The sequence below is a fragment of the Thamnophis sirtalis genome, unplaced genomic scaffold (genome assembly GCF_051295495.1).
Source record: "Thamnophis sirtalis isolate CommonGarterSnake01/CBP01778 unplaced genomic scaffold, rThaSir2_p1.2 scaffold_5, whole genome shotgun sequence".
Taxonomy (NCBI): Eukaryota; Metazoa; Chordata; class Lepidosauria; order Squamata; family Natricidae; genus Thamnophis; species Thamnophis sirtalis.
In genome coordinates this window covers 56,622,420-56,647,627 of record NW_028261385.1, presented here as the reverse complement: position 1 = coordinate 56,647,627, position 25,208 = coordinate 56,622,420, and the positions used below count along the sequence as shown (strand labels likewise).

General features: G+C 37.4%; 1 protein-coding gene across 5 annotated transcripts in view; it reads left to right on the top strand.

Moving 5' to 3' along the window:
- The window catches only part of ZNF608 (zinc finger protein 608), a 115,847-nt gene that overhangs the window by 56,922 nt on the left and 33,717 nt on the right, over positions 1 to 25,208 (top strand). For all 5 annotated transcript variants that reach the window (XM_087715857.1, XM_087715860.1, XM_087715859.1 and 2 more), the window contains exon 3: positions 639 to 894. In XM_087715857.1, the coding sequence (XP_087571983.1) occupies positions 639 to 894 (256 nt within the window). The remainder of the gene's footprint in view (positions 1 to 638; positions 895 to 25,208) is intronic.

Sequence of the window (25,208 nt, the reverse complement as noted above, 5' to 3'; positions counted from 1 at the left end):
TGTAACTGTCAGGAAATTTCTCCTCAGTTCTAAGTTGTTTCTCTCCTTGATTAGTTTCCACCCATTGCTTATTGTTCTACACTCAGGTGCTTTGGAGAATAGTTTGACTCCCTCTTCTTTGTGGTAACTCCTGAGATATTGGAACACTGTTATCATGTCTCCCCTAGTCCTTCTTTTCATTAAACTAGACATACCCAGTTCCTACAACCGTTCTTCATATGTTTTAGTCTCTGGTATTGGTCTTCATATATATTCAATTCTTCTTGAGAATCTAGAATGTTGTAATCTATTGGCATAGTGCATATAGAGATCTAAACAGTGTGGACTTTTGTAACTGACAGATGGAGAATGATGTAATAAAAATAAAATTGTAATTACTTGCCATTGGCATCTGGTTGGACACTATCATGACAAAATGTTGAACTAGTTGAACCTTGGACTGATTTAATATAACTGTTAGATTCTGCTGTTTTTATGCCACGAAATTAAAAAAATGAATTTCTTCCTAAAGTAAGATTTTTTTCCCCTCCACATTACTGAATTATTATACAGAATTAATATGTTTATTTATTGATACATTTCTAACAACATTCCTTTTATTTTAAAAATAACATTTTTTCCTTTGTGTTTACTTCTAGGTTGACCCGCTCTTTACAGTGCCTGCACCTCCGCCTCCTATTTCCAGTAATTTGACAACTCAGATTCTACCTTCCTATTTTTCACCATCTTCGTCCAACATTGCAGCCCCTGTGGAGCAACTTTTGGTACGGACTCGTTCAGTGGGTGTGAACACTTGTGATGTTGGAATAGTAACAGAACCTGAATGCCTTGGACCATGTGAACCTGGAACCAGTGTAAATTTGGAAGGGATTGTATGGCATGAAACTGAAGAAGGTAAGATGTTTTCTTCCATCTCTCTCTCTTGGTTGGAACATTGCATTTGATTTAAAATAAATATTGCTGATAAATAATAAAAGGTATGCTTTGTTTTGTTTCTACTGGGAAAAAAAATATTAGGTTAGTCTAAGTCTCAATCTAGCCATAATTTTACAAATAAATTAATCTTTTCCGGTGTTTGTTGTTTTTGAAGGATGGGGTTGGATTCTGTTCTAAAATCTTGTTACACTATTACATTGATGATATTTAGGTTTAATGCATTATAGGCACACTATAAAATATACATAGATACTCTTACAAGAAGAATTACAAAATTGTGCAATCATTACATTGATATTAAAATTGTTTCATTTTTAAAAAAACATCTACAATATTCCAGTAATATATACAAGTAGAATAAATCGTTGTTAATGAATTTGCAGCAAATTTGATAAGTCTCTTGTGTGTATAGGCAAAAATTATAATTGCATGTTAGATGTTTAATATTTTGTTGAAGTGCCCAGAGAGCTTTGTGATCATTGTTTGGGAACTGGAGATTTAGAAGATAACCTCAGTCAACTGCAGTTTCATATAAATATATATTTCCTTAAAATAACGAACAAAAATTCAAGCTACTGTTTGAAAAATGAATTGAAAATTACTAACAAATAGTCTAGACACTAAAAATGAATTTGAAAGATAATTATTTTTGACAAATTAGAAGCCACACAAAAATGTAACTGACATGCTTTTCAATATTGTTTTTTAAAAGATTCCTCTCACTTGTGAGAGTGCTGCACAATTACTATATCCACCTGCTTTGGAGAATATGGTCTGAAATATTGAGAATTATTCAAATGGATTTTTTACAGATGTTTCCTTCTTTATGTTTTAATAGTCTTTAATTACTAGTGATTTAATAGCCTGTGTAAAAGGAGTGTGGTTATTCGTGATGATAGGATGCTGGGCTAATGATCAACAGGTATTTGAGACCCAGTTACTGTTACCGAATGGGGTGAGCTCCTGTCATATACTCCAGCTCCTGCTGACCCAACAGTTTGAAAGCAGGCAACCACAAGTAGATAGATGGCTATCGCTTTGTTGGGCAACTTAACAGGAAAATGAAAGGAGCCCCCAACTGGGCGTCCCATGGGCAACGGAAATGTCACTGTTCAATCCTTTCAACACGGAAGCATTTTGTTGCTTCTGACACGAATGTAGTAATAGCCTATGTGAATTGAAACAAAGAAAGGGAATTTTAAAAGTGACAACGCATTCCATTGATAATAAATCCTAATGTATTTTGGTTAGAAAAGCTTCCGCAAAGTTTAATTCTGTGGAATGGAGTATGAAATATTATCAGAGTGCATTAGCTATGTTAGCAAAATGTTTTAGAGACTGCCCTTCTACTTGTCTTCTTTATATGTATATCTTCATCAGATTCATAAACTAGATTGACACTGTAAGATTATTTTTAAAGGTCACATAAGCAGTTTTAAAATACTTCAAGTGAGATAGCTATCTATTTTGGCTTTAGTGTTCACCTTAGTGAATTTCACAGAAAGTCAGAGTCTATGAGAAAAAATTATGGTGACATGGAAGAGCAATAACTTTTAATACTGTTATTTTTGCTGAGTAAACTAAACATCTGACCCCACAGAATTAAGAAACATCCCTTGTTAAACGTCTGGAGGGCAACAGTATGCTATGTTCTTACGTACTTTCAAGAATGACATTTTATCTGTTTTTCTTCAGTGCTCAGATATATTCAGCCAAGAAGACTTTTATTTATTGATAAAATATAACACCTGATCTGTGCTTATAGATTCCTGTTCCTGTTGTTAGTAAAAAGAGTAGTCTATCAACCTTGTTACTTATCTATCCCATTCTGATTGTGCATTTACAAATCTGGGCAATTGGTTTGGCATAAACAAGATAAAGATAAATCCACTATCTCCAAATGTCAAGTGTAAAGAAATTTTAAACTTGCTATATATTTTTTTTGACAAAACTTCTCAAATTATACTGATAATATAATGAATAACTTGAAAGAGTGACATATGATACTGCTTAACCGCATAAGCTTCTTAAAGGGAAAAAAAGGAATGCTTCAGATTTTTCTTAGAAATTTACTAGATGTGCTATGTTATGGAAAACTAAATATATCTTAATGTAAACTTAATTGGAAGTAAATGATTTTAATTTCATTGCTAATATGATTTTACTATGGGCACTGGGTTTAAAGTTCTGATTTATATGGTAGTAATGGAATACATTTTTTCTTGACGGGCGCTTGCATATCATTTTAAATAGTGAGCCAATAGATCAGGACATTGTGTAAACACTCATACTTGGCTAATTTAAACGGGAAAAATAATTCAGTATACAATAAGCTAAATTCTAAAAAAATTATAAACTTTATTTGATCACACATATAGTGATACTCAGTATTCATCTGGGATTCATTCCAGGGTGTGTGAAGAGTACTAGAAACAACAGATACCAAGCAAGCCATATTACTTACCACGTGACCTTTTATTTTGGATGGAAGGTGTAGCAAATCATTATGTAACTAGAGGTGGGTTCGGTCTGGATTGGGTGGCAAGTAGTGGCAAGAGGAGGCCCCGCCCACCCGCCCAAGCATTGAGCCTGCGAGCGCACAAGCAAACTGGTAGTAAAATAATTAGAAACCTACCTCTGGATGTAGCCAATCCCAGCAAGTTCTATCTTGTGCGTTGAGTACAGGGAGAAAGATAAGTATTGGACAAGATTTTTGCTTCAAATGCGTCAAGTACCAAATTTACACTCTGTAAAAAACCTATGATCAGAACAAAATTACTTTTTCGCTAACCATCTTACCACAGGGTAACATTGAGTGGTTTACAATATTAAAAGGACGGAATTATATACAATAATATAAAAATATAAATATTCAACCCTAACTGAAAGATGGGAAGGGAGAGGTAGTAGGATGAGCAAGGAGATGAGATATTTATGAATCTGTCAATTAATCGTAATATGAAGCCCCCTATTGGAGCCCCAAGCCAACTGCCAAAACCTGGTCTTTAGGCAACATTATAATTTTTAATCTTAATTTAAATTAATTAAATGTATGTATTCAATATCAGATATTTTAACTGCACTTTAATGCTTTTAAGATATTTAAAATGTGTCAAAAACAATTCAAAAAATTATGCAATACTACAACATTTATGAAAATATAAATGTGTTGTGAGGTTTTAGTAGCCATTACGGAAAGACTACTTGGAAGCCACATTTAAACTAGAAGATATTTGCATTGAATTCCATATAAGAATAAATTAAACTATGAAATATTGCAAAAATATATGTTAAAATAACAGTTTCTTACTTGAAAATAATTAAAAATATTTGTTTATGACAGTAATACCAGAATTTACCACTTAGTAGCTATGGTAGCTTCTGGAAAGATAGCTTTGTTGCTTTCCTAGGGAAAGCTTAAGAAACATATTTGGACTAATTTGAATTGTTAATAGCCTTAGGAAATTATAATAGCTGTCTTGCTTGTTTCATCTTAGACGCCTTTGCTATATTTGTAAGTCAGCAGGTGGTTTAATAATTAAATTACTCACATGCTAACAGGCACAAGTGTGATTGAGATATCAATGGTTCTAGTTATCTACATTTTTATTATTCTCCACCAGTTCTAAGGATACATATATTAAAAAATTCTCTATAACCTAGTTTTTATTGTTTTACAGATGCTCAAAATGGCTGATGGGTAAATGTGCCTGTGCATATTTTATCATCATCATTATTAGGACCCTTAAATATTATCAACACTATATGCTATTTTTATTCTTTCCATAAAGGATGCAAATTATGTTTTCGAATGATACCTGTCAGAATGAATTATGCAATGATCCAATATGACTGTACCAGAGGTGGCTTCCTACCAGTTCAAACCAGTTTGGCCAAACTGGTAGTGATGTGTCAGCCTGAGTTGCAGAACTAGTAATGACCACTGCCTGGCCACGCCCCCAAACTAGTCCATGGGAGGAGAGGGCAGTGGTAGTGCCAGCAGCGGCGGACAGTGCTTTCATCCCTGTCCCAGCCATGGTAGCAGCGGGCGTCCTGGAACATCCTGGAGATTTCCTGCACGGCTTTGGCCAGGATACGGCGAGCAGCAGCCCCAAAAGCTGGCAGGGTCCCCAGCGCCGCAGAGTAGAGTCGGCACTGCCTCTGCCAAAGGCTGCTTGCCTTTCAGGTATAGTGTCTACACCAGCTGCCTCTAATCTGCAGTTTACTTCATGAACACCATGCTCACATGTAAACTGAGATTAGAGGCAGCTGGCAGATCCTGGCTTACTCGCTCAGCTGCTTGCTCCCCAGAGCTCACAGGCAGCAAATGAAACCGCTGCCTCCTGCCTCCGTGCATTGAGGAGGCCAAGCAGCAGTGGGAAGAACATGGAGTTCAGAAAGTGGCTGCCAACGATGCCCTCAAGTAAAGATTTGAATGGGAGGCTTGATCCCACTTAGGAGCCTCAATTTACTCGTGAGCACCATTGGCCTTTCTCTCTGCCTCTCCTGGCCAATGTTGCTCATGAGTAAACTGCAGCTAAGATCTCCCGCGAGTTGCACCCTCCTCCCAGCTTTTGCCCACACCTCCGTGGCGGGGATGGGGCAGTCCGGCAAGCCGGGCGCCCAAAAATGGCACTGAGGCACAGACAAATGTTGAGAGGGGGGTGCAACATGTGGAATGGGACTGGCTGGCGCGCCAGCAGGAGTGGGGTGTTGCAGCTGCAACTGTGGGAAAGGCCAGTCAGAGGCAAGAAGGGGTGCTCCTCCCGTGGCTCCCCCAAATTGCTCCTCACTGCAAGTATGTCTCAGCCGTTTTGTGCAGAGAAAAACCTTGCACAGTAAATAAAAACTTCCCAAGAGTGTGAGAAGTTGTTGCCTCATATTCATGAGAAGTTTTTCTTTATTGTGCAAGGTTTTTCCCTGGCTGAGAGATGCAACGGAGCTGCCAAACTCTGGTAAGATGCATGTCTTGCAGTGGGGCGCAATTTGGGGGTGGCAGGTGTGGTAGGGTGGGACCACTAAAGAAGGGGAAATGGGGGCAGGGGTAGATAGGTAGAAATTTCAAAAACTTTCCTACCTTTTCCTGTGGGCATGGCTTGGTGGAGGGAGGGTCGTATGACTGAGTGGGCATGGATATGACTGATGTCAAGATGGCTACATCCACTCAGTCCCCCCCACAGCCACACCTAGCCCTGCCCACTGAACCAGTAGTGAAAATTTTTGAAACCCACCATTGGACAGTACTATATTTATATGTCTGTACTATATTTATTGTATGATGTCACCTAATTACAAAATGTATCTTGAACAGTTACAGTGATTCCTCAATAAAAGGCAGTGATAGGTTGGAGAGAGTGTTAATTATAATTGGAGTAATATTGTGTCTGGAGAAGGTTATTTGGCATGAATTCTTAAAACGGTAATACCTTCTGATCTAACACTGAAAATGACTGTATTTGAAAATGACCTGATTATGTAGGTCACTTATATTCTCTTTTAAGACTCTTAACTACTGTCACACTATTTTACTCATCTAATTTTTTTGAAGGTGATAAGAATAATGATGCTTAATGTCCTTCCCCAATATTTAAAGATAATTTGACTATAACATTTGAAATAGTGTATCAAACTTGTGCTTTGAATTATATTTACGTTAATTTTTTTCTGAAGTAATCATGTTTAATAGCTGAGCTCCCAGATTTTGAGATATATTTCTTTAAAAAGGAGTTAAGTATTTTGACTTGTAAACTTTCAGTAGATAAGGACACTGTTTCTGCCTAACATAGTCTGTTATAATGATTGTTTGTTTGTTACTGCTGTTACCTGTATATTTTACCTTTTTAAGTATCAGTGGTAATATCAAAACTGTCTTTAATGTCAAAATAAAAATGCAACTCTTCTGTAAAATGTTAACATAACATTAACAACATAGTAATTTTTGTGGGGTTTTGGACTATTGTTTCCCATTTCCTTTTAAAAAAATGTGTTTTGAAAGAATAGCAGTCATGGACTGAGATCATCAGTGAAATGGACTTTAGATATTTCCTATTTATGTGTAGAAAACTTTGTATATAGAGTCCAGCAGGTTAGGGTGGTAAAGTATAATGAAATAAGGGAATACTCATAAATTATTTCATATTAGAAAATTCTTAGAAGGAAGTTGCTGAATTGCTGCAGCTAACTTCTACAACCACAGTGTATTTGGCACACTGTATCCACATAGTTTCTGTACCCTGCACACACTTGGCAAGGCTACCTGAAACAGCCATCCAACTATCTCACTTTTACGTACAGCATTCAAAAGAGTGATTGCATATATTTCCATAGCAAGAATATTAAAATGTTGAGTCTGTAGGTTTGCAAGGAAGCAGCAAACTATGCAAATAACAGTAAATAAAACTTGTCTTGATTCTTCTCTGCAGAAAAAGGACAAAGACAAGCATTGTACAAGTAAACTTTGACTTACAATACTGGAAAATTCATTGTTAAGCAGTGCAATAGTTAAGTGAGGCATCATGTCACCACACCTGATTTTAAAAACTTTTTCTGACACTGTCATTAAACTAATTGCCCACAATCATTAAGTGAGACATCACATGACCTCAGTTTGTGACCTCCTCCTGGCTTTTCCACTGACTCTGCTTGTCAGAAACTGACTAGGAAGGTCCTAATGGCAATCACATGGGTGATTGCAGTAAGATCCTACGACTGTGATAAATGTTGGGTAGTTGTCAAGCACCCAAATCACAATCATGTTTGTGGGACATTGTGATGGTCAGTATACAGACCAGTCATTAATCACTTTTTTTAACACTGCTGTAACTTCGAACATTCACTAAATATATGATAATTAATCAAGGACTATCTGTAACTAACCTGAATAATAGGCAGAATTATCCAGAGAAGACCTAATGGGGTCTTCTCTGATGATACTCCCTATCCATCCATCCATGTCACCAAAATTAATTATTGAGCTTTTAGAAAATGGCAGCTGATGATCTATGTAATCCTAGTATTTCTACTTTCAACATTACATTTCTTAAATTTCAGTATAAAAGTTTATAAGTACTCTGGTGTTTTATTTATCAATATATTTGTGATATCTTCAGGACAGAATATTTGATTTCAATAAATAGTTCATGTTGGGAAGTGGAACAATAGGTTAAGACTATATGTATAAATGTGGTAAGCTAGCTTTGTAACTGGTTTTGTCCCCATGGCAGCCATTTTTGTGAATAAATACTTAAAATAATTCCTACAGGAAAAAATTCCAAATCTGCCTTTTGGCCAAAATATTTGTGGATTCATCTTATCTGCCATTCTGGTTTCTAATACCTAGCTGTGGACTAGTGTTTAGACAATATTTCATCATTGTAAGGATCATACAAGCATTTGCACAAATGACAAATAACAGCTGTAGATTACTGTTCTTACTAAGTTTGGAGGCAGGGAAACTTCAGAAAAAAAATTAAGTACAATAAAATGAGATCATGTGCATTATTAATTGTGTTTTCCTCTTCAAAAAATTAGGAACCATTCATGTGAATCTCTCTTTGTATAGTCATTGTTACAGTACAAATTGAGATGATTCTTTTCTGGTAACTAAAAATATGTTGCAAGATTGAATGGGGATTGCAAGAAAGTATATTTCACAGGTTCAAGTGAACGATGGAAGAAAAAAAAAGTCTACATTTCATTGGTAGGAAGTCTCTGCAAGAAATCAACCTTAAATAGAGTATCAGAGAAAAAAAATGTTGCTTAAAAAGTAAGAGGTACAATCAGGAAATAAGATATAGTCTGACAATTACTTCTAAGAATTCAAATTACCAATGGAGATTTGCCAAAAGCTTCAGCACAACTAACACAAGTCTTTTTATGAATCAAATATTTGGCATCCAAAGACTAAGTGGTATGTTCTTTCTCGCTAGTCTGTATGTGTAACCCATTCAGACTCACAGTATACTGTAGGGAATAAATTGAGAAAGGAAAAGATGCTTTTCTTTTGCTGTTACTGCTAAATGATACAGATTTTTTTTTTTACAATAAGCAACACTAGATAGCTTGAAAGAAAGAACTAATTGGGTTTTTTCTAAAAATAAATAAAGAGACTTTAAATGTCTGAGAGAAGTATGTATAAACTCATCTTGAAAAAGGAACTACTAAATAATAATAATAATCTCTGTTACTGAAATGTATCTTGATGTTGAAACAAATTTGACTGTTAGCCAATAATAACTATGATTTGTTCGAATAATGATGTATTTTCTTGAAAGCTAAACACAAATCAAGCCAATGCTGCTCCTGCAGCATTTGTTTCTCTTCATCATTAGGATGATATCGCTTCTTAAAAACAATGTGTTGATTTATCTTCTTACTTACAATTCAAGACCTTGACTTCATGCAAGTCTTGGATTTTTCTGTATAATATCCATTCAGGTGTTGAATGGAGGATGCTCTGCCACATTGGTTATCACTTTGCAAAAGTTAATATAACGTGCACTTCACACAAATTCTTTACTTTCTATGTTTGTATACTTGTGCAGAGGGGGTGAGGGAAGGAAGGAAGAAGAAGAAAAAACTGTATAAAATTAACTTTAAAGTTATTTTTTAAGCAAGTTATAACTCAACCACACTGGATGATATTGTCCCATCTTTTCATTATGTTGATTATGAGTCATTTGAAAGACAGAGAATCCAGGACTGAAAATCTGGAGTAACAATTTTCTTTCCAACACAGCAGAGCTATCAGTTTAGCTACACTCCACGCTCAATCAATCCAGTATTTGGCATACATAGATAAATAACATATGTTAGTATATAATTCAACATCAAATAAATATATTTAAACTTTATTTCTCTTTCCAACAATGTAAATATTGTCAAAATGATATGAACATAGAACCCCAGTTCCCTTACAGACACAACTCCATGGAGTTCTCTGGAAGAGCCACTACGGCAGGGCCCCATCCAGTGGAAGATCGGGGACTGTCCATGGAAATGTGTGAGGTAATTGCATGCACCATTTCACAGGGCATCACTGAGAGGCTTCAACATAAGGAGGTTCAGTCCACTAGACCACCTCACCCTCAGTTCCAGTTTCTGGCAGCAGAGATTGTTCCTGGAGGCCCCAGTCACCTACTACTTCTGCAGTCAGCAAAGAATCTATTTGGGATGAGGAGGAGCAGGTGACCAGGGCTTATTGGAAGATGAGAACCCAGTCCCCAACAAGCCCACCTTTTCAGGCCTGTTTAAGCTGTCTCTTTTTAAGGCCATTTTGAATAAGGCCAGGGCCTCAACTCACATGGGCAATTCCACGCAGGGAGTGCAGGATGCTACTGAATCGCAGGATCCTAGTGACGGTCTCTTTAAGAAACCTGCTCTAACGCAAGACCTGGTTTCTGCACTGTTTGTAGTCATCATCCAGCAGGGTTCCCTTGCCAATCCTAGTGTGGGCGATAAGAAACTCTGTTCAGTTGAAAACAACCTGGAGAAGCTCTTAAAGCTTCCCCTGGTGGACACCCCTGTGGCATCCTTGACTTCTAACTCTATCCTCCCGCAGATCTCCTTGAGGCCCTCAAAGCGGAGAATAAGAAAGCAGAGAAGGCCTGTTATAAGACTCACCAGGCAGCGGCATCCACCTCCTTCTTTACCAGGGTATCTCTCCTCTGGCTACGACAATTACAATCCAGACTTCCGTCCAAGGATACTAGGTTACGCCAGGATGTTTAATTAAATCATAGGAGCTGTCAAATATTCGTCAGATGCTTCCCTCAATGCAGCCAAGTTTGCATTGAGAATCCTGGCATCCAATGTGACCTCACACAGGCTTCTTTGGCTTTGCCATTGGCAGGCAGACATGAAATCTAAATGGAAGCTGGCATCCACCCCCTTTAAGGGAGGGAAGTTATTTGGGGAGTCTCTGGATCCTTTCCTGGTGGAAACCAAGGACAAGCATAAGGCCTTCCTTTCTCTCCCGCAGGGTGCAGAGAAGGACCCTTCAGGTAAGAACCAATGGTCTTTCTGTTCATAGGAGTTCAGACTGGAGGAATTCCACCTTCTTTCATAGGCTATCCTTTCAGGCCCCTGATCCCCCAGTCAGTGCCGCTACCTTTCAGAAATCCTATTCCGAATGATCGTTCCAAGGACAGATCTTCCTTTCGTGAAGGGGTAGGCAGCAACTGGCCAATTGCCAGCTCTTTCGGGGAGGGTTCCTCCAAATGACCCTACCAAAGGAACAAGTGACCACCAACACATCCCTCCTACATCTCTCCCATTGGTAGCTGTCTATCTACAGCTGTACACCAACCAATGGGAGTTGATTACCATGGACATGTGGGTCCTGAACACAGTACACTGGGCCTAACCCTGGAATTCCTCTCACCTCCCCCACTGACCTTTGTCCGTTGCCCAATTCCCACCTCTCTTCTCAAGAGGTGTCTCATGCAAGCAGATTCAACACTTGCTAGACATACATGCCATAGAACTGGTTCCCATAGGTCAGGAGAGAAGGGGCTTCTACTCTGTCCTTTTTCTTGTTCCAAAGAGCTTGCGCGGGTGGAGAGCCATATTAGATCTAAAAAAGCTCAACATGCATCTGGTCTACAAATGCTTCAAGATGCAATCCCTCCAGACAATCCTGAGTTGCATCAGGCAGGGTGACATACAACATCAATAGACTTTAAAAAAGCATACCTTTGTGTCCCCATTCAGCCATCACACCGAAGGTTTCTGAGGTTGCACTACACAGAAAGGCATTACCAGTACAAAGCCCTGCCGTTTCGCCTGTCATTGGTCCCCAGGACCTTCACAAAAATTCTTGCCACAGTAGCAGCTCACCTCCGCTTTCGCTCAGTGAGACTCCAATATTATGTAAACAACATACTTATCCACTCGACGTTCATCTCCCAAGCTCTTCGTGACCCCCAAATCGTCCAAACCCTGAAGCACCACAGGTTTTCTGTGAACCTGGAGAAAAGTCACGACTTTGACTACCAGTATCTTCCACCCGGGAGCAGTCATTGACACAGTGAGCTGCCAAGTGTTTGGTGTCACAGTACCGTTTGGTCAGCATCAGGTCGTTGGTACAACATGTTCGTGTCTCCAAGTCAGTAACCATAGTGACTCTTTCCCAGTTGTATTGTGCTTTGTTATAGTTCCCTGGGCTCGCTTGAACGCAAGGGAACTCCAATGGTTCCTCCTACCTTCCAGCGAGTTGGCGCCAGCAGTTCCACAAGGGTGGTCCAAGTTCGTCCGAAGGTTATGTGATCACTCAGGTGGTGGCAATCCCAGGCCATGACAAAAGGGTGCCTATTCAAGGAGCCCAACTGTCTCATCATCACATCAGATGCTAGCCTGTATGGCTGGGGCGCACACCTACAATCACAGGTAACACAGGGCAGGTGTTCGCAGGCAGAACTCTCACACAACATCAACTAGATGGAACTGAGAATCTCCAGACTTGCCTCCGTCACTTCAGGAAAACATTGTGGGTCAAAACATCTTGTTGCTGATGGACAACATTGTGACCAAGGCACACATCAACCCCCAGGGTGGGACTCGATCCAGAGTTCTCATGGCGGAGGCGGAGACTCTGGGATGGGCAAAGCATCACCTCAAATCCCTGAAGGCAGACCACATCTCGGGAATAGACAAAGTAAGAGAGACTGGAAGAGCAGGACCACCATAGACAACTCAGAGTGGCACCTGTGCCCAACTTTGTTGCACCAGCTATCACAATGGTTTGGTCTCCCAGTAGTTTATTTATCTGGCAAGGTCATACAAACCCTCCATGTGTCCAGGAGATCTTCCACCATTCGAATATACGATGCAACTTGGGCTACATTCTCCACTTGGTGCCAGTTGCATCACATTGAATCTATCGCAGCGTCAATTCTGCAGATTTTGGACTTCTTACAGGACGATCTGGATAAGGGCTTATCTCCCAACACCTTCTGGCAACAAGTGGCAGCTCTATCCACCATCTTGTCAATAGACTCTTCTCAATCACTCAGCCAGCACCCTAGGGTGCACACCTTCCTGAGGGGGGCTGCTAATCTTCACCCTCCAACTTTCCATCGATACCCAACCTGGGATCTTTCAGTTGTTTTGCAGTCCCTGACTTCGGTGCCCTTCGAGCCTCTCCTTTCATCCAGTCTCCGGTATTTAACTTTTAAGACTGCCTTTCTCATCGCCATTACATCAGCCGGAAGAATTTCAGAGCTGGCAGCATTTTCAGTCAGGGAGGACTTGTGTATCATGCATCCTGACAAGGTTATTCTATATTTGGTTTCATAGGGCTCAGAAAATAATTCTGCCAAATTTTTTGCCCACATCCCCGACATCCCAGGGAATGCATGTGGCATACCTTAGATGTCTGTCACATAGTCTGCAGATATATCAAGAGAACGTCTTCCTTCCGCAGATTGGAGTCATTTTTTGTGTCTTTTCAGCTGGGCTCCATGGGCTGGAAAGTGTCATCTTTGACCGTTGGATGTTGGTTGTGGGCTTGCATCAACCTAGCCTACAAGCATCAAGCCAGGCCGGTTCCAGCCCATATAACTGCACACTCCACCAGGAATGTCACAACCATGGCCACTTGGGCAACACAAACATCAATTGAAGAGATATGCAAGGCGGCAACATAGTCGTCCCCTTCCCCATTCATCAAGAACTACGTATTTGATTCATTTGCTGCAACCGAAGCTTCAGTTAGAAGAAGAGTATTGCAAAGTATCCATTCGGAATTACAAACCCTGAACAGACCTTCTTCTCACCCTGGAACCACATAGCTTGGGTGTGACCCATGCTTGGACTCTCCAAGCAGCACACAGTAGAATGACTATTGGCTTACCTGAACGGTCGTTCTCTGGGCTCTGCGGGAGAGTCCAACTCCACCTAGGTGTCTTGCAACTGGTCCTGGATTCGGCGACAGCAGCAGTGTGTCGCAACAGCATCATCATGTCCTCAACAGGATCACGGCTTCATTTCAAAACTGGCTTCAATAAGGAGCAGGAGGTGTGGCCAAAGAAAACTGAACTCGGTCCTTGGGCAGATAGGCTAAAGTTAACTCATGCTTGGACTCTCCCGACGCGCCCAGAGAACGACCATTCAGGTAAGCCAACAGTCATTTTCTATTTTACTTATCTTTTTTTCTGTTCAATTGTGTCCAATTCTCAGAGGAGATTGCTTGGACAAGTCCCTGTAGTTTTCTTGGCAAAGTTTTTTTAGAAGTGATTTGCAGTTCCTTCCTAGGACCGAGAGAAAATAACTAGCTCAAAGTCACCCAGCTGGCTTTGTGGCTAAGAATGGAGTAATTTATATACACCAAGATGAAAAATTGGGGTTGGGAGGAATCTAAAAAGAAGTGAAAAATCCACTTCTGTTAGGAACCATGCCATCATTGTTAGGTATTATGGCTTCAGAATTTAATGCAGAATTTATGGGACAGTGGATATTCAGTGAGAGCATTTACTATTTCCTCCTTTCCCATGCACTTAGACAGTTCCTAATCTGTCCATCAAGTTTTCTGCTTCAATAAATTGGAATTATCAGTCGAAAATATGGCTTCTGGTTCTAGTATCAATAGTTTAATGTAATTTCTGATCCTGCTCTCAGCTTATCCTGAATTTTGCTCTATATTGTTATTTCTAATTTACAAGTTAACACATTGATGAGATTATGGCAAAATGTCATTGTATCAGAAAGGCAGCTGTAGCTGATTCTAAAAACATCTAAAAGAGTTTTCTGAAATTGGTTCTTTGTAAAATGATAATGCTAAAAGTAAAAATCTCTTTACAAGGATTTATTAGATATAGTATCTATTGACAAGCAATCAATTTGTGTCCTTTGGTTGTCTTTGGATCTGATAAACATAGCAGCAGATGTAGAATTAAAATCTGGTTTCAGTTTTAATCAAACTAGTGTTTCAAAATTGTTTAATACCAGCTTTCTTACTTTGAAATGTACGTGTACATACCATGATGAGTTCATCCTAGCAACTGGAGTTTGTGGAGAGAGAGGAAAGAGGAAACAAAACGTCAAAATGATTTGGAGGTCATTTGTGAAGAGGTTGGGTGGATAATATCAAGGATGGTTGACAACAGCTTTATATGTATTACTAGTAAGACTGCATTGTTATGTAGCTTGGCAGTATGGCATGAATTTGATTTGGCAGAAAGGTATGAATAAATATCTCATATTCCAGAGAAAATAAATAATTTTCTGGCATTAAGCTTTTATAGGACATAGTCCATTTGATCTAACAAAAGATTCGTCCTTCTCCTCCATATTGTCAAGTTATTAGAAAATATTCCACAATATTATGCAATTACTTCTCTAGGATACCAGAGATATTCAAAGATTTCAGTCAGTAGTCTATATGTTATACACCCTTTTTATAATTGCAGTATGCATTATACATTTGATTCTATTCTGATACATAATTTCTACTATTATGGGAAGGTTTTCCATTACTTAAGTGAAATAATGTGACTGTATAACATGGTGTTTGCTTGGTTCGATCAATATAATTGTTAAACGCCTGACTCCTGCTGATTTAGAGTTTTGTAATGGCTCAAAGTATATGTTAGATCAATCTGATAGCAAAAACAAGCAAATCTAATTCATACCTTCCCATTGCAAATATATATGTTAATCTCTAAGTATATGCTTCTGGATGGTGAGATGTTCTGATTAGAGTGGGTACATATATATGGGGGTGTGTGTCTGCCCTCCCCGTGTATTGTGTTTGCATGGTTTTAAACTACTGCATGCATGTATTGAGAAATTACATAAGTGTGCAGTCTGCAAACACAGCACTCTGAGCCACATGATACAAGAGGGAGTAGGATAGGATACTTAAATTGTAGCAATTGTAGCATTTCTCCCATAGGAATATTTTCCCCACGGTTCCTAGCAGAATCCAACCCATTTTCTATCTTAATCTATTTCTGGCTTCTCTTACCACACCAAATTTGGTCCTTTTCTGTTTTGTTTTCAGAAAGTTACCTTGCCAATTGACAGAGAATCCAAGGCCCTTGATAATTCATTTCCAATATTTCACTGAGTTGGAAAGCATAAAAAGCATAAGATAAGCAAACTGAAGGAAAACTCAGTTGAATGTGCTTTCTAAATACGTATTTCATTTTCAAAGTTTTTAGATAAATCAAGGATGGATAGATAGCAAAGCAAATATAGTAAAGGGGAGTTGTTAAATTTTATGAAGAAAGCTTTTTGCCAGTTAACATGAGATTTGCATCTAACTGAAAATATGTCCAATTGATTAAAATTAACCGAGTTCTTCTTATAATGAAATCAAATTATTTGTTTTCTTTGAGAGATTTTCACAGTAACATTTAAATCCCAATGTTAAACAGGAATATTTTCTTGTGTTGAAAAATTTGATTTTAAGAACAGAATTAATGGATTTTCAAATTTTAAAGCTAATAATAATAATAAAAATAACAATAAATTTCATTTTTATTTTCTGTGTATGTAATAAATGTATTTTCAACAGTCCTACATACTTATTCTAGCATTTCACTTTTGCATCTTTTTGTGGGTGTGAGGAGAAAGGAATTTAACTTCACAGTCACTCTAAGCATTTTTATTGTGCTTTAAGGCATTAAAAGACTAAATAAATTAATAAATATCCTCCAAAAACTTATTTCAATTTTCTGAGGTGAAGTTATTTTATTGACTTTCTCCTATGTTATTTTCATAGTTTGTTTAATAAGTCAAAAAGTGTGGTTTGTTGTTGCTTTATTTGAGGACTGTTACTGGAAAGAGGAAATGATTTACAGCAGTTCTTGGATGTGAACTGATTTTGTAATCATGTACTGCAAATCAAGGAAAAATAACTGAGATTAAAAAAAAATGCGGAACAGACCACTAGAGAAAATAAACCAAGCCAAAAACTGAAAATCAAATAAAGTCCTGGCAGCTCTTCTTACAAAAATATATGAACCCTCAAAACAACATCTAGTCCCCCCCCCACACTTGCAATTATATATTACTTCTTTAAGTACTGTATATGAATATGAAATAAGCAAACAATAAGTAGGCTGCAAAATCATATTCCCACCCCCTTTACACATTGTGCAGCTGCTCATCCTGGCAACATCCATTTTCAGCAAGTAGGTTCAGTCTGCCAAATAAACATGATTTTATTTTTTTTATTTTTTGCTACTTATGGTCTGTTTAAATGATTGATTTAAAATAGTGTGAAATTCTGCAGACATAAAGAGCTAAAAAACAATATTCTTAAATAACTCTTGACATAATCTGCACTGCATTGTCCAAAAGGGGAAATATATATTATATGCAGGTGGATATTTTTTTAAAAGACATTTTTGCAAAATAGCTTCTTCTTGGAAAATTAAATACAGCGTCTGTATTTTCTTATGAACAGAATTTGCAGAATACTGAAAAAAGCCATTCACCTAAACATATACCCAGCCTATAATTAGAATCAGTAGGATTTAAAGCTTGAAATTTTGGATTGCCATACACAGTATAAGTTCCACTGTGGCACCAAGTTGTCTTCCAGGTCCTGTTTTTTTTTCTGAAGTATAAATTTGATGGGCTAAGAGTAAATATTTCATTCAATCTAAAAACATCTCTGCCTGTCTAGACAAGAATAATCTAGGAGAAACATATTTTACAGCAACTTAGTTCAATAAAGGCAGTAGCCGAAAGCAGAAGAGCAGTCTACATTCAGATACATAGTTTATTCAGGCAAACCTGCTAATTTGTTTTCACCTTCAAGGAGAGTTGGATCCTTTGTATTTTGGGAGCAGTGTCCAATGTAATTGTTTCCTACCCCTTAATCTTCAGTCTAGTTGACAAGGATTAGTGTGCACAGAAAAGCATGAAATGTTGAGTACATTTTTTGTGCTTCTCTCCTTTTGAAGTCCTTGGAGCTGTGCCTGAAGTGTGATGTGTGATACAGAAGCACAGTACCTGTTTTGATCATTTGCAGTCATGAAACTGACATATGTCAGGATATGTTTGTATGGTGAAAAAATATAAGAATATGATAGGTATGATGTGCAATTAAAAATACTTTAGATTTGAGTCCACTCCAAAATTTGATGTCAGTCAAATCTTTTCCTTAGAAGCCTCCGTTCTCTTTTTCATTCTTGTAAAAATAACACAGTATTAGTTGGCTAGAGGTGAACCTTTTGAAAAAGGGTTTCATTTTTTTAAAAAAGTGAAACAACAGTAAATACTGTTAATCGTGTTATATATGGTAAACTGCCATATAATGCAGTGTAAGGTAATTTTGGATGTTACAGCAAAAGAATTGGGATAATCTTATTTACTTTTTGATGATTCCTTGACTAAATGTAATTCTGATGTGAGAAGAGGAAGGGAAACAAGATTCTTTCTTTGTTGAAATCGCCTAATGTTCTCATTGCTAGAAGGATGTGCTTTATTGATCATTGTAACCTCTTCTGCTTTATTACAGTTTCATCATGGAATCTGTTTTCAAGGACTCCTTCTGAGAATTAGTTGGAGAAAAAAGCAATTTGCTTGTGTTTTCTAATCATAAAACAGGCTGAACAGATGGCAAGCCAGACCTGAAATAGTTTATTGGCTGCCTGCCACCATCCTATGAATTTTTATTTGTATAGATAACAATTTTATTTTTCCCTTTTTGGGGAAAATATGTGTGTAAGTCTTGGGAAGATTAATCCTTCATTTCCTGAAAAATGTATGCTTGTAGAACAAATGTTGGAGCAATGTGCCATGCAAACCCTGCATTGTGTCAATTAGGAGGCGTAACATCAGGAGACTACCCAAGCTGTCAAAGGCCAGAGCAGCTTTCAAAAGTTCTTTTATTCATGACTCTTCCTGAAAGGGAAAGAAATTTTCCTTTAGCCTCAAAAAGGGAGCAGTTAAAATAGCATTCCACAGCAAGCCCATTGTTGAATCACTGACCTCATAAGGGCTGAGTAACTATTTCAGAAATAAATCTGCCTACAGCATTTTGGAACTATTGAGAGAATAGCAAGTGGAAAGAATGGCTTTACATATTTTGGTCAAAGCTAGCATACATGTAATGTGGCTCATTCATCTAAAATGTAAAAATAAAATTTAGCATTTCCAGTGACTATATTAGTGATATAGAATAAGAGAAATTTGTCATCTATCATATTAGTACATTTAATAATAACATTTTTGACTCTAAAAGGAAGATTGAAGGAGGCAAGAACCTATAAACCTTTTTTTTATTCTTGGATGTGCTCAAGATGAATGTTGTTAGAACCGTGAACAATGCATTTCTGGTTGCCTGGAAACCCAAACATTAGCATGTAAGGGAAAGCTGATGAGTTTGTTCTGAATGCAGAAATATCATACAATTTGAACAGCATTTATTGATTTTATTTAAACTCTATTTTAAGGACTTTTTTAGATAACTGTATTTTATGGACATTTTTATAGTTTTCTTCTCATGAGTTATAAGGCAGATAAAGTACAAAGTGATTTATTACAAGGAAAAGCCATTACTGGGGATTTGTTTTATAACATAAGGCAAAATAATTATCTTCTTGGTCATCCAGAACTGATACTCATTGATTGGAGTCTAAGCCATTTTGAATTTCAAAAAGCTTCAGGTTGTAGTTAAGTGATAATGGGTTCCATTATCCTTCATGAAATGAAGTCATTGGACTTTAATTGCATGATTTGATAGAAAGTAAGGGTGAATATAAAATCTAAATCAAAACTAAAAGTCTATTTTTTTTTCTCCAAGGACCTGGTAAGATTTGGAAAATATGGAGTTACTTGAGTAGCACATGTTTCAAATGCCTGGTTCTGCTTTTGTAATTGAATGTCTTTCCTTTGTATTGAATTTCACATCTGGAGTAGTTTTCTTACAGACAGCTGAAAGTTTTCCTTACAGTGTAACTATTTATTAAATTTGAACTATGAAACCTGATCACACCGCTTTCTTGAAAATGTTTTGTCTGGTACAGTAATCTGTGCAGAGGTGAAGCCAATGGATCTTGCCACCTTTGGCTTTCTTTCCTATACAGCATGTATGGCTAATCATTTGTCCAAGTTTTCCATTGTCAAAACTTATATTTCAGGCAAGACTCAGCCTGGGGACTTATTTTTCATCACTAGTTGTAAAAGCAAAATCTGGAACTCTTCCGGCAAGAAAGTGCCTCTAAGTATCTGCAGAAGTCTATTCCCCTCTGTATAGAATAACAGCAGTTATTCCTCACACATCAATGATTAAACAGTATGGATTCCAGGATGATTTCAGTCCTGCCACTTCTCACTTTACACATCAAACATTCACTGTGTAACTCACTGAACTGAACCAATGGTATGCTTTAACTGCCTTGAAAGAAGACAATATCAGCCACTTCCAAGCTAGTAAACTGCTGAGCAGAAGTGAATCTCCATGAATATTGAACGTGTGTAGATACCAGGAAAATGCATTCCGTCAGAAGATATTTTTGCACTCTTATGTCATAATTATTACTTGATAAGTTCATTTGCATCTACAGGAATTTTATATATAGAAGATAGCATTTCAGTTTGCTGATCTGATGATGGCAGAATAATTTTAAAAGGCAGTACAGTGGCATTTTCATTCAGCAATGGGCTTGAGGGATGGAATCTACCTAGTTTTCTTATGACAGAAGACAGAACATCATGATTCTTAGCAATTTAGCCACCAGCAGTCGTCTGCAGGAGTTTTCAGATCAGCTTTTTGAAGCTTAAACAGAACTGTTAGTAGTTGGGAAAAGTGATTGAAAATTCTACCACCCTTCCTTGTTTCAGTGATGAAAATCTTCAGTTAGTGGGGAGAATATTCATCAGTCCCTGTCTGGCTTCTTATTTCACTTTTTGCCTCACATGTCAGAATTTCTCACATCCCTGAAGAAAATAACATTTCAATTTGGCAACAAAAATCTATCATAGAAACATAGCTTTTTACGGATAGTATAAAATTCCACTTCATTTAGAAAAAAAATAACTTCCAAGAATATAATCATGTACAGCAATGTAAAGCATAGCTAAATTATTATGAGTACATCTTAAATATTTGGTTATGATACTATAATTGTACTCTTCATATAGTTATCTGAACAAGTCTTTTTTTCTGAACTAAACATGTTTGTGTTTTTATGACTTAAGTTACATGATTTACTATTTGGTGGGATTTAACATTTGGGTTTGATGTACTTTCTGCTATCACACAAATAAACAAAAAAGTGTAATTGTAATCTCAAACAGTGGCCTGTTGGCTATTGTCAGTTCATTTAGACAGACTTCCTGTCTTTAGAGTTCATTGGAATCTTCAGGAAAATTGATTATTCTTATAGTGGTATTGAATTTATATTGTTGAGTAGATAACATTTGCAGTCCTCCATAGGTCTTTTGGTAGTTAATAGCTTAATCCTTAAGACATAGATATAACATTACAGCATCGATATTTCTCTGTTCATATTTTATCATTCTCTTCTGGGCTACCAGCCAATTTAACCTGTGCACTTTATTTCTTTATCTGTTCTTCACCTCCACTGAAATCTACATTGCACATGTATCTGCAGTTTGCTTTCTATTCACAAAGGCATCCAGCTGGGAAAATATAATGTGTACAATACTCTGTGCTTCAACTGACATTTCTCATAAATTGCAACAAAAACATTGCTATCAGCAGCTTAATAGTAGGTAGAATGCAGTTCTACATATCATGTCTCAGCAGGATGCAGAATCTGTGGTTATGAAATTTTCTATTTGTGAGTCAGGAGAAGGCAAAAAGACACTTGTATAGCTGATTCAGGTTGGAAGGAAAACCAGGTGAAAACAGATTCATTGAAATCCTGTCTTTTTGAAAAGATGTTATGGGAACTGAACAATGATAGCATCATTCTTGCATTTTGCTGAATTGCTAGCATTCGAGACCCAAAACCCACAGGAGGTTTTTGTGATAAGCAGCTCAGTAAAGGCTACATCCTTTTCTTTTCTGGAGGGATGGCCATCTCTCTCTCTTTTAAAAAGAATAATAAACTCAATGCCAAAAGACTGTTTAGAACTATGTTGGGTTATAACAGAAATTTTAATTCGGATGCCTCTTAGAAGTAGCATTTTTATTGCACTGCATTCTGAGAAATGAATTTGTTCATTTCATTGTCAGATTCCTGCAGGGCCTTCTGAAGTGCGTGATATCTGTTTCCAGCTGCATAACTAGCTATAAATATAATCTGTTCCTCATAATAGTTTCTAAAGAATTATCCCTCCTTTCTTATCAAAAAGTCTAGATTGGCACAAGTTCTCTCACTGAGCTTTATTTTATGTGTGTACATTTAAACCCATAGTCCAAATCCAACATTCTCATTACTGCATTATCAGAATCCTAATTATTTTAAAGAGATATGTTGAAGTATGAAAATATTAATTTGATGTAGCAAGCACCAATAGAATAAGAAGTAATTACTTTTAATGAAGGACTATTTAGGTATGCATTTTAATGCAGAAAATAGGGTTGTGGCTACAAGTAAAACATACATTTTTAGGCATTTTTAGTGTGTTTAGTTATAGTACGGAAAATAGTTTGGGGAATCACTAATCACCGAGTTAACTCTATAGAAATATTATCTATTTGTGCAGTTACAACTGAATTTCAGAGCATTTAAGAGACAATTCCCCAATGACTAACCATCGAGTGGCAAATGAGCAAACAGCCCTGACTGAAGTCATCATATGAGTTACACCATAAGGACTACCTGTGCTAAAATAATTTCCTTTGGAAATTCATCATCAAAGTCCAGATTGTGCCCTTGCTGTTCTACTCATCCTTGCTCTTTGCATGATGTCTGCAGTCTCCCTAGTACATTCCAAATAATTACAAAATCTGGATTCTAGCCACTCTTAGCATCTTCCCATTATTGATCTCTATCCCCACTAGCATTTTTATTGCTTTCAACTCAGTCCAGAAGAAAGACTTGAATAAAGTTCCTCACCATGTTCAGAATTAGAATTAGGTTACATATCTCTTATCAGGAAAGGGTAGATTCATATTTATACATGCCTGTACACCAGAGCAATATAGAGGAGTGCAAAAAATGGTTTTGCCAGTCTTTTATGAGGGAAAGGCAAAGGATTGCTTTTGGAGGGCAATAAACAGAGCAATTAGCAAAGTTGAGGTGAAAAGAATGCATGGTAAGTGGCTTACCAAGTGTTCTTTGCACTTGATTATTGGCTTTATCAGATTGAGCAAGAGTAGATTGAAAGTTCTCCCTTATTAGCTTTAGGAACAGACAACACTATGTCAAAGTATTTTCCATTGATAGATACTGAGGTGGTTGTGAAAATATGGGTTCACCTTTAGGGGTGTATTGATACAGTTTAGAGATAAAACACATGGCAGTGAGGTTACCTCTGTTCTTCTCTCTTACTTCACTGGGATTTGTTGAAAAAAAATTGAGAAATTGGAGCATGGGAAGAATATGACTGCGTTTTAACCTACATCTTTATTCATCTCAATTCTGTCAGTGTGAGCAGTCATCCTCTGAACTTCTTTTTTAAAGAGAAAAGTAATTTTAATGTGTTTTGAACAAAACAAGGAATTTCATGAATTTGCATGAAATAACGAACAAGGTATGCATACAAATACAAAATGAGAAACTGTTCCCAGTTAAAGTGCTTTTAAGAATTTGAGAAAGTGTTTCTTAATAAAAAAATCACTACAGTGTAGAAAAATAGCAAATAAAGTAAAAGAAGGTGGGGGTGGAGAAAAATATTTAACCAGCTAATTATTTTTTTCTGTCTTAAAAGTCTTGGAGATACTATTCACTAAGTTCTTCAAATGTCCACTAAGAAATTCATTTGATCCTAAGGAAGGTGACACCACCAAAAAAGTTAATATAAGATTGTTATTATGAATGAAAAAGGTAACCTAATAACTGCGAAGAATCTATAAGCTGAATAGAGACGTTTGAATATCATTCAGGGTGAGACTACTTTATAATAGTATATGTGCTAGATAGGAGCAGTGTTTCTCAATAAATTGTGAAACCAGTTTTGGATATACATGTACAGACCAAAGAAATGCCATATTAGATTTACATTCTGCATATAAAATGTATATATCCTGAAAAGCAAATTAAATGTGTTTCATCCTCTACTTTCAGTGTGCTTCCCTTTGGTACACACTGGCAAATGTGCACCTGCACACATAGTTTGAAGACACAGCTTTATGCTCTGTTGCATTGTTCTATTTAAAAAAAGTCTTGTTTTCTTTATTGCCCTTATCTATTACATCTATAAAATTTATTTAAGCAGTGCCAAATCTCTCTTTTGAGCCTTACTTCAAAGACAATAACCTCTGTCAAACTGTTGCAAGGAGATTTGTTGAATATGACTGATCATTAAATTGCAAAGAGCTAAAGATAAAAACTGGCTGTAGGGAACCAATGGAAACTGCAGATAGATGTTAACTAAGAAACATTTGGATCCTGTTGATTTCCTCTTATTCTAGTTTTGCTTTGTCACTATTTAACTGTTAATTTAAAAAAACATTATGGAATTTGCTAATACTAAGGCAATATAGAAAATTATGAAACCTCAAAACAATATATACTGTACTAACACAGGGGATAAAAATTAAAATTGTTGAAATTTGTAGAAATATTGTAATCCTCACTGCTATTGGTAGATCACAGCTTAAGGGCACAATTGGAACAAGGTAGACATTAAGGAAGAGTTACGTGACCACTCCACTTAGCGACCACAATCCTGGGACTCCCAGCTGCCATCATTAAGCAACAATCATAGATCATTAAGTAGATGGAGTCCCGGGTAAGGAGCATGAGGGTGTCTCAATGTGGGTGAAGCCCTGGTAGGTCCAGTGAAGGGTAGTGCAAGCCCCAATTGAATTGGGATGAAATTGCAAAGCCTCACCTATCCACTGGGCCCAGCATTGCTTAAGATGCTGCACAGGTACTGCCACACCCATCACTTGCCTATCTCCCCTGCCAATCTATGCACACAAAGCAGAAACTAAGCCAATCCATGGCACTTGCCCTGCATCGCAAGAATGGCAGGCAGAATTTGGACAAGCGCAGGGTGCACAGTCTCATGAACGTGGAGAAAAAACTGTCTTGTCATATAACTGGATGTGCCTCATGAGCTTTTGAAGAAAAACAAGGTGACCTCAGCACAGCACAGCTAATGGAGCATAGGGCAGCAGGGGCAACTGGGGCTTTGCATAGTGGTCCTGGCATGGCTGGCGGTGGTGTGGGGCTTGAGGCATT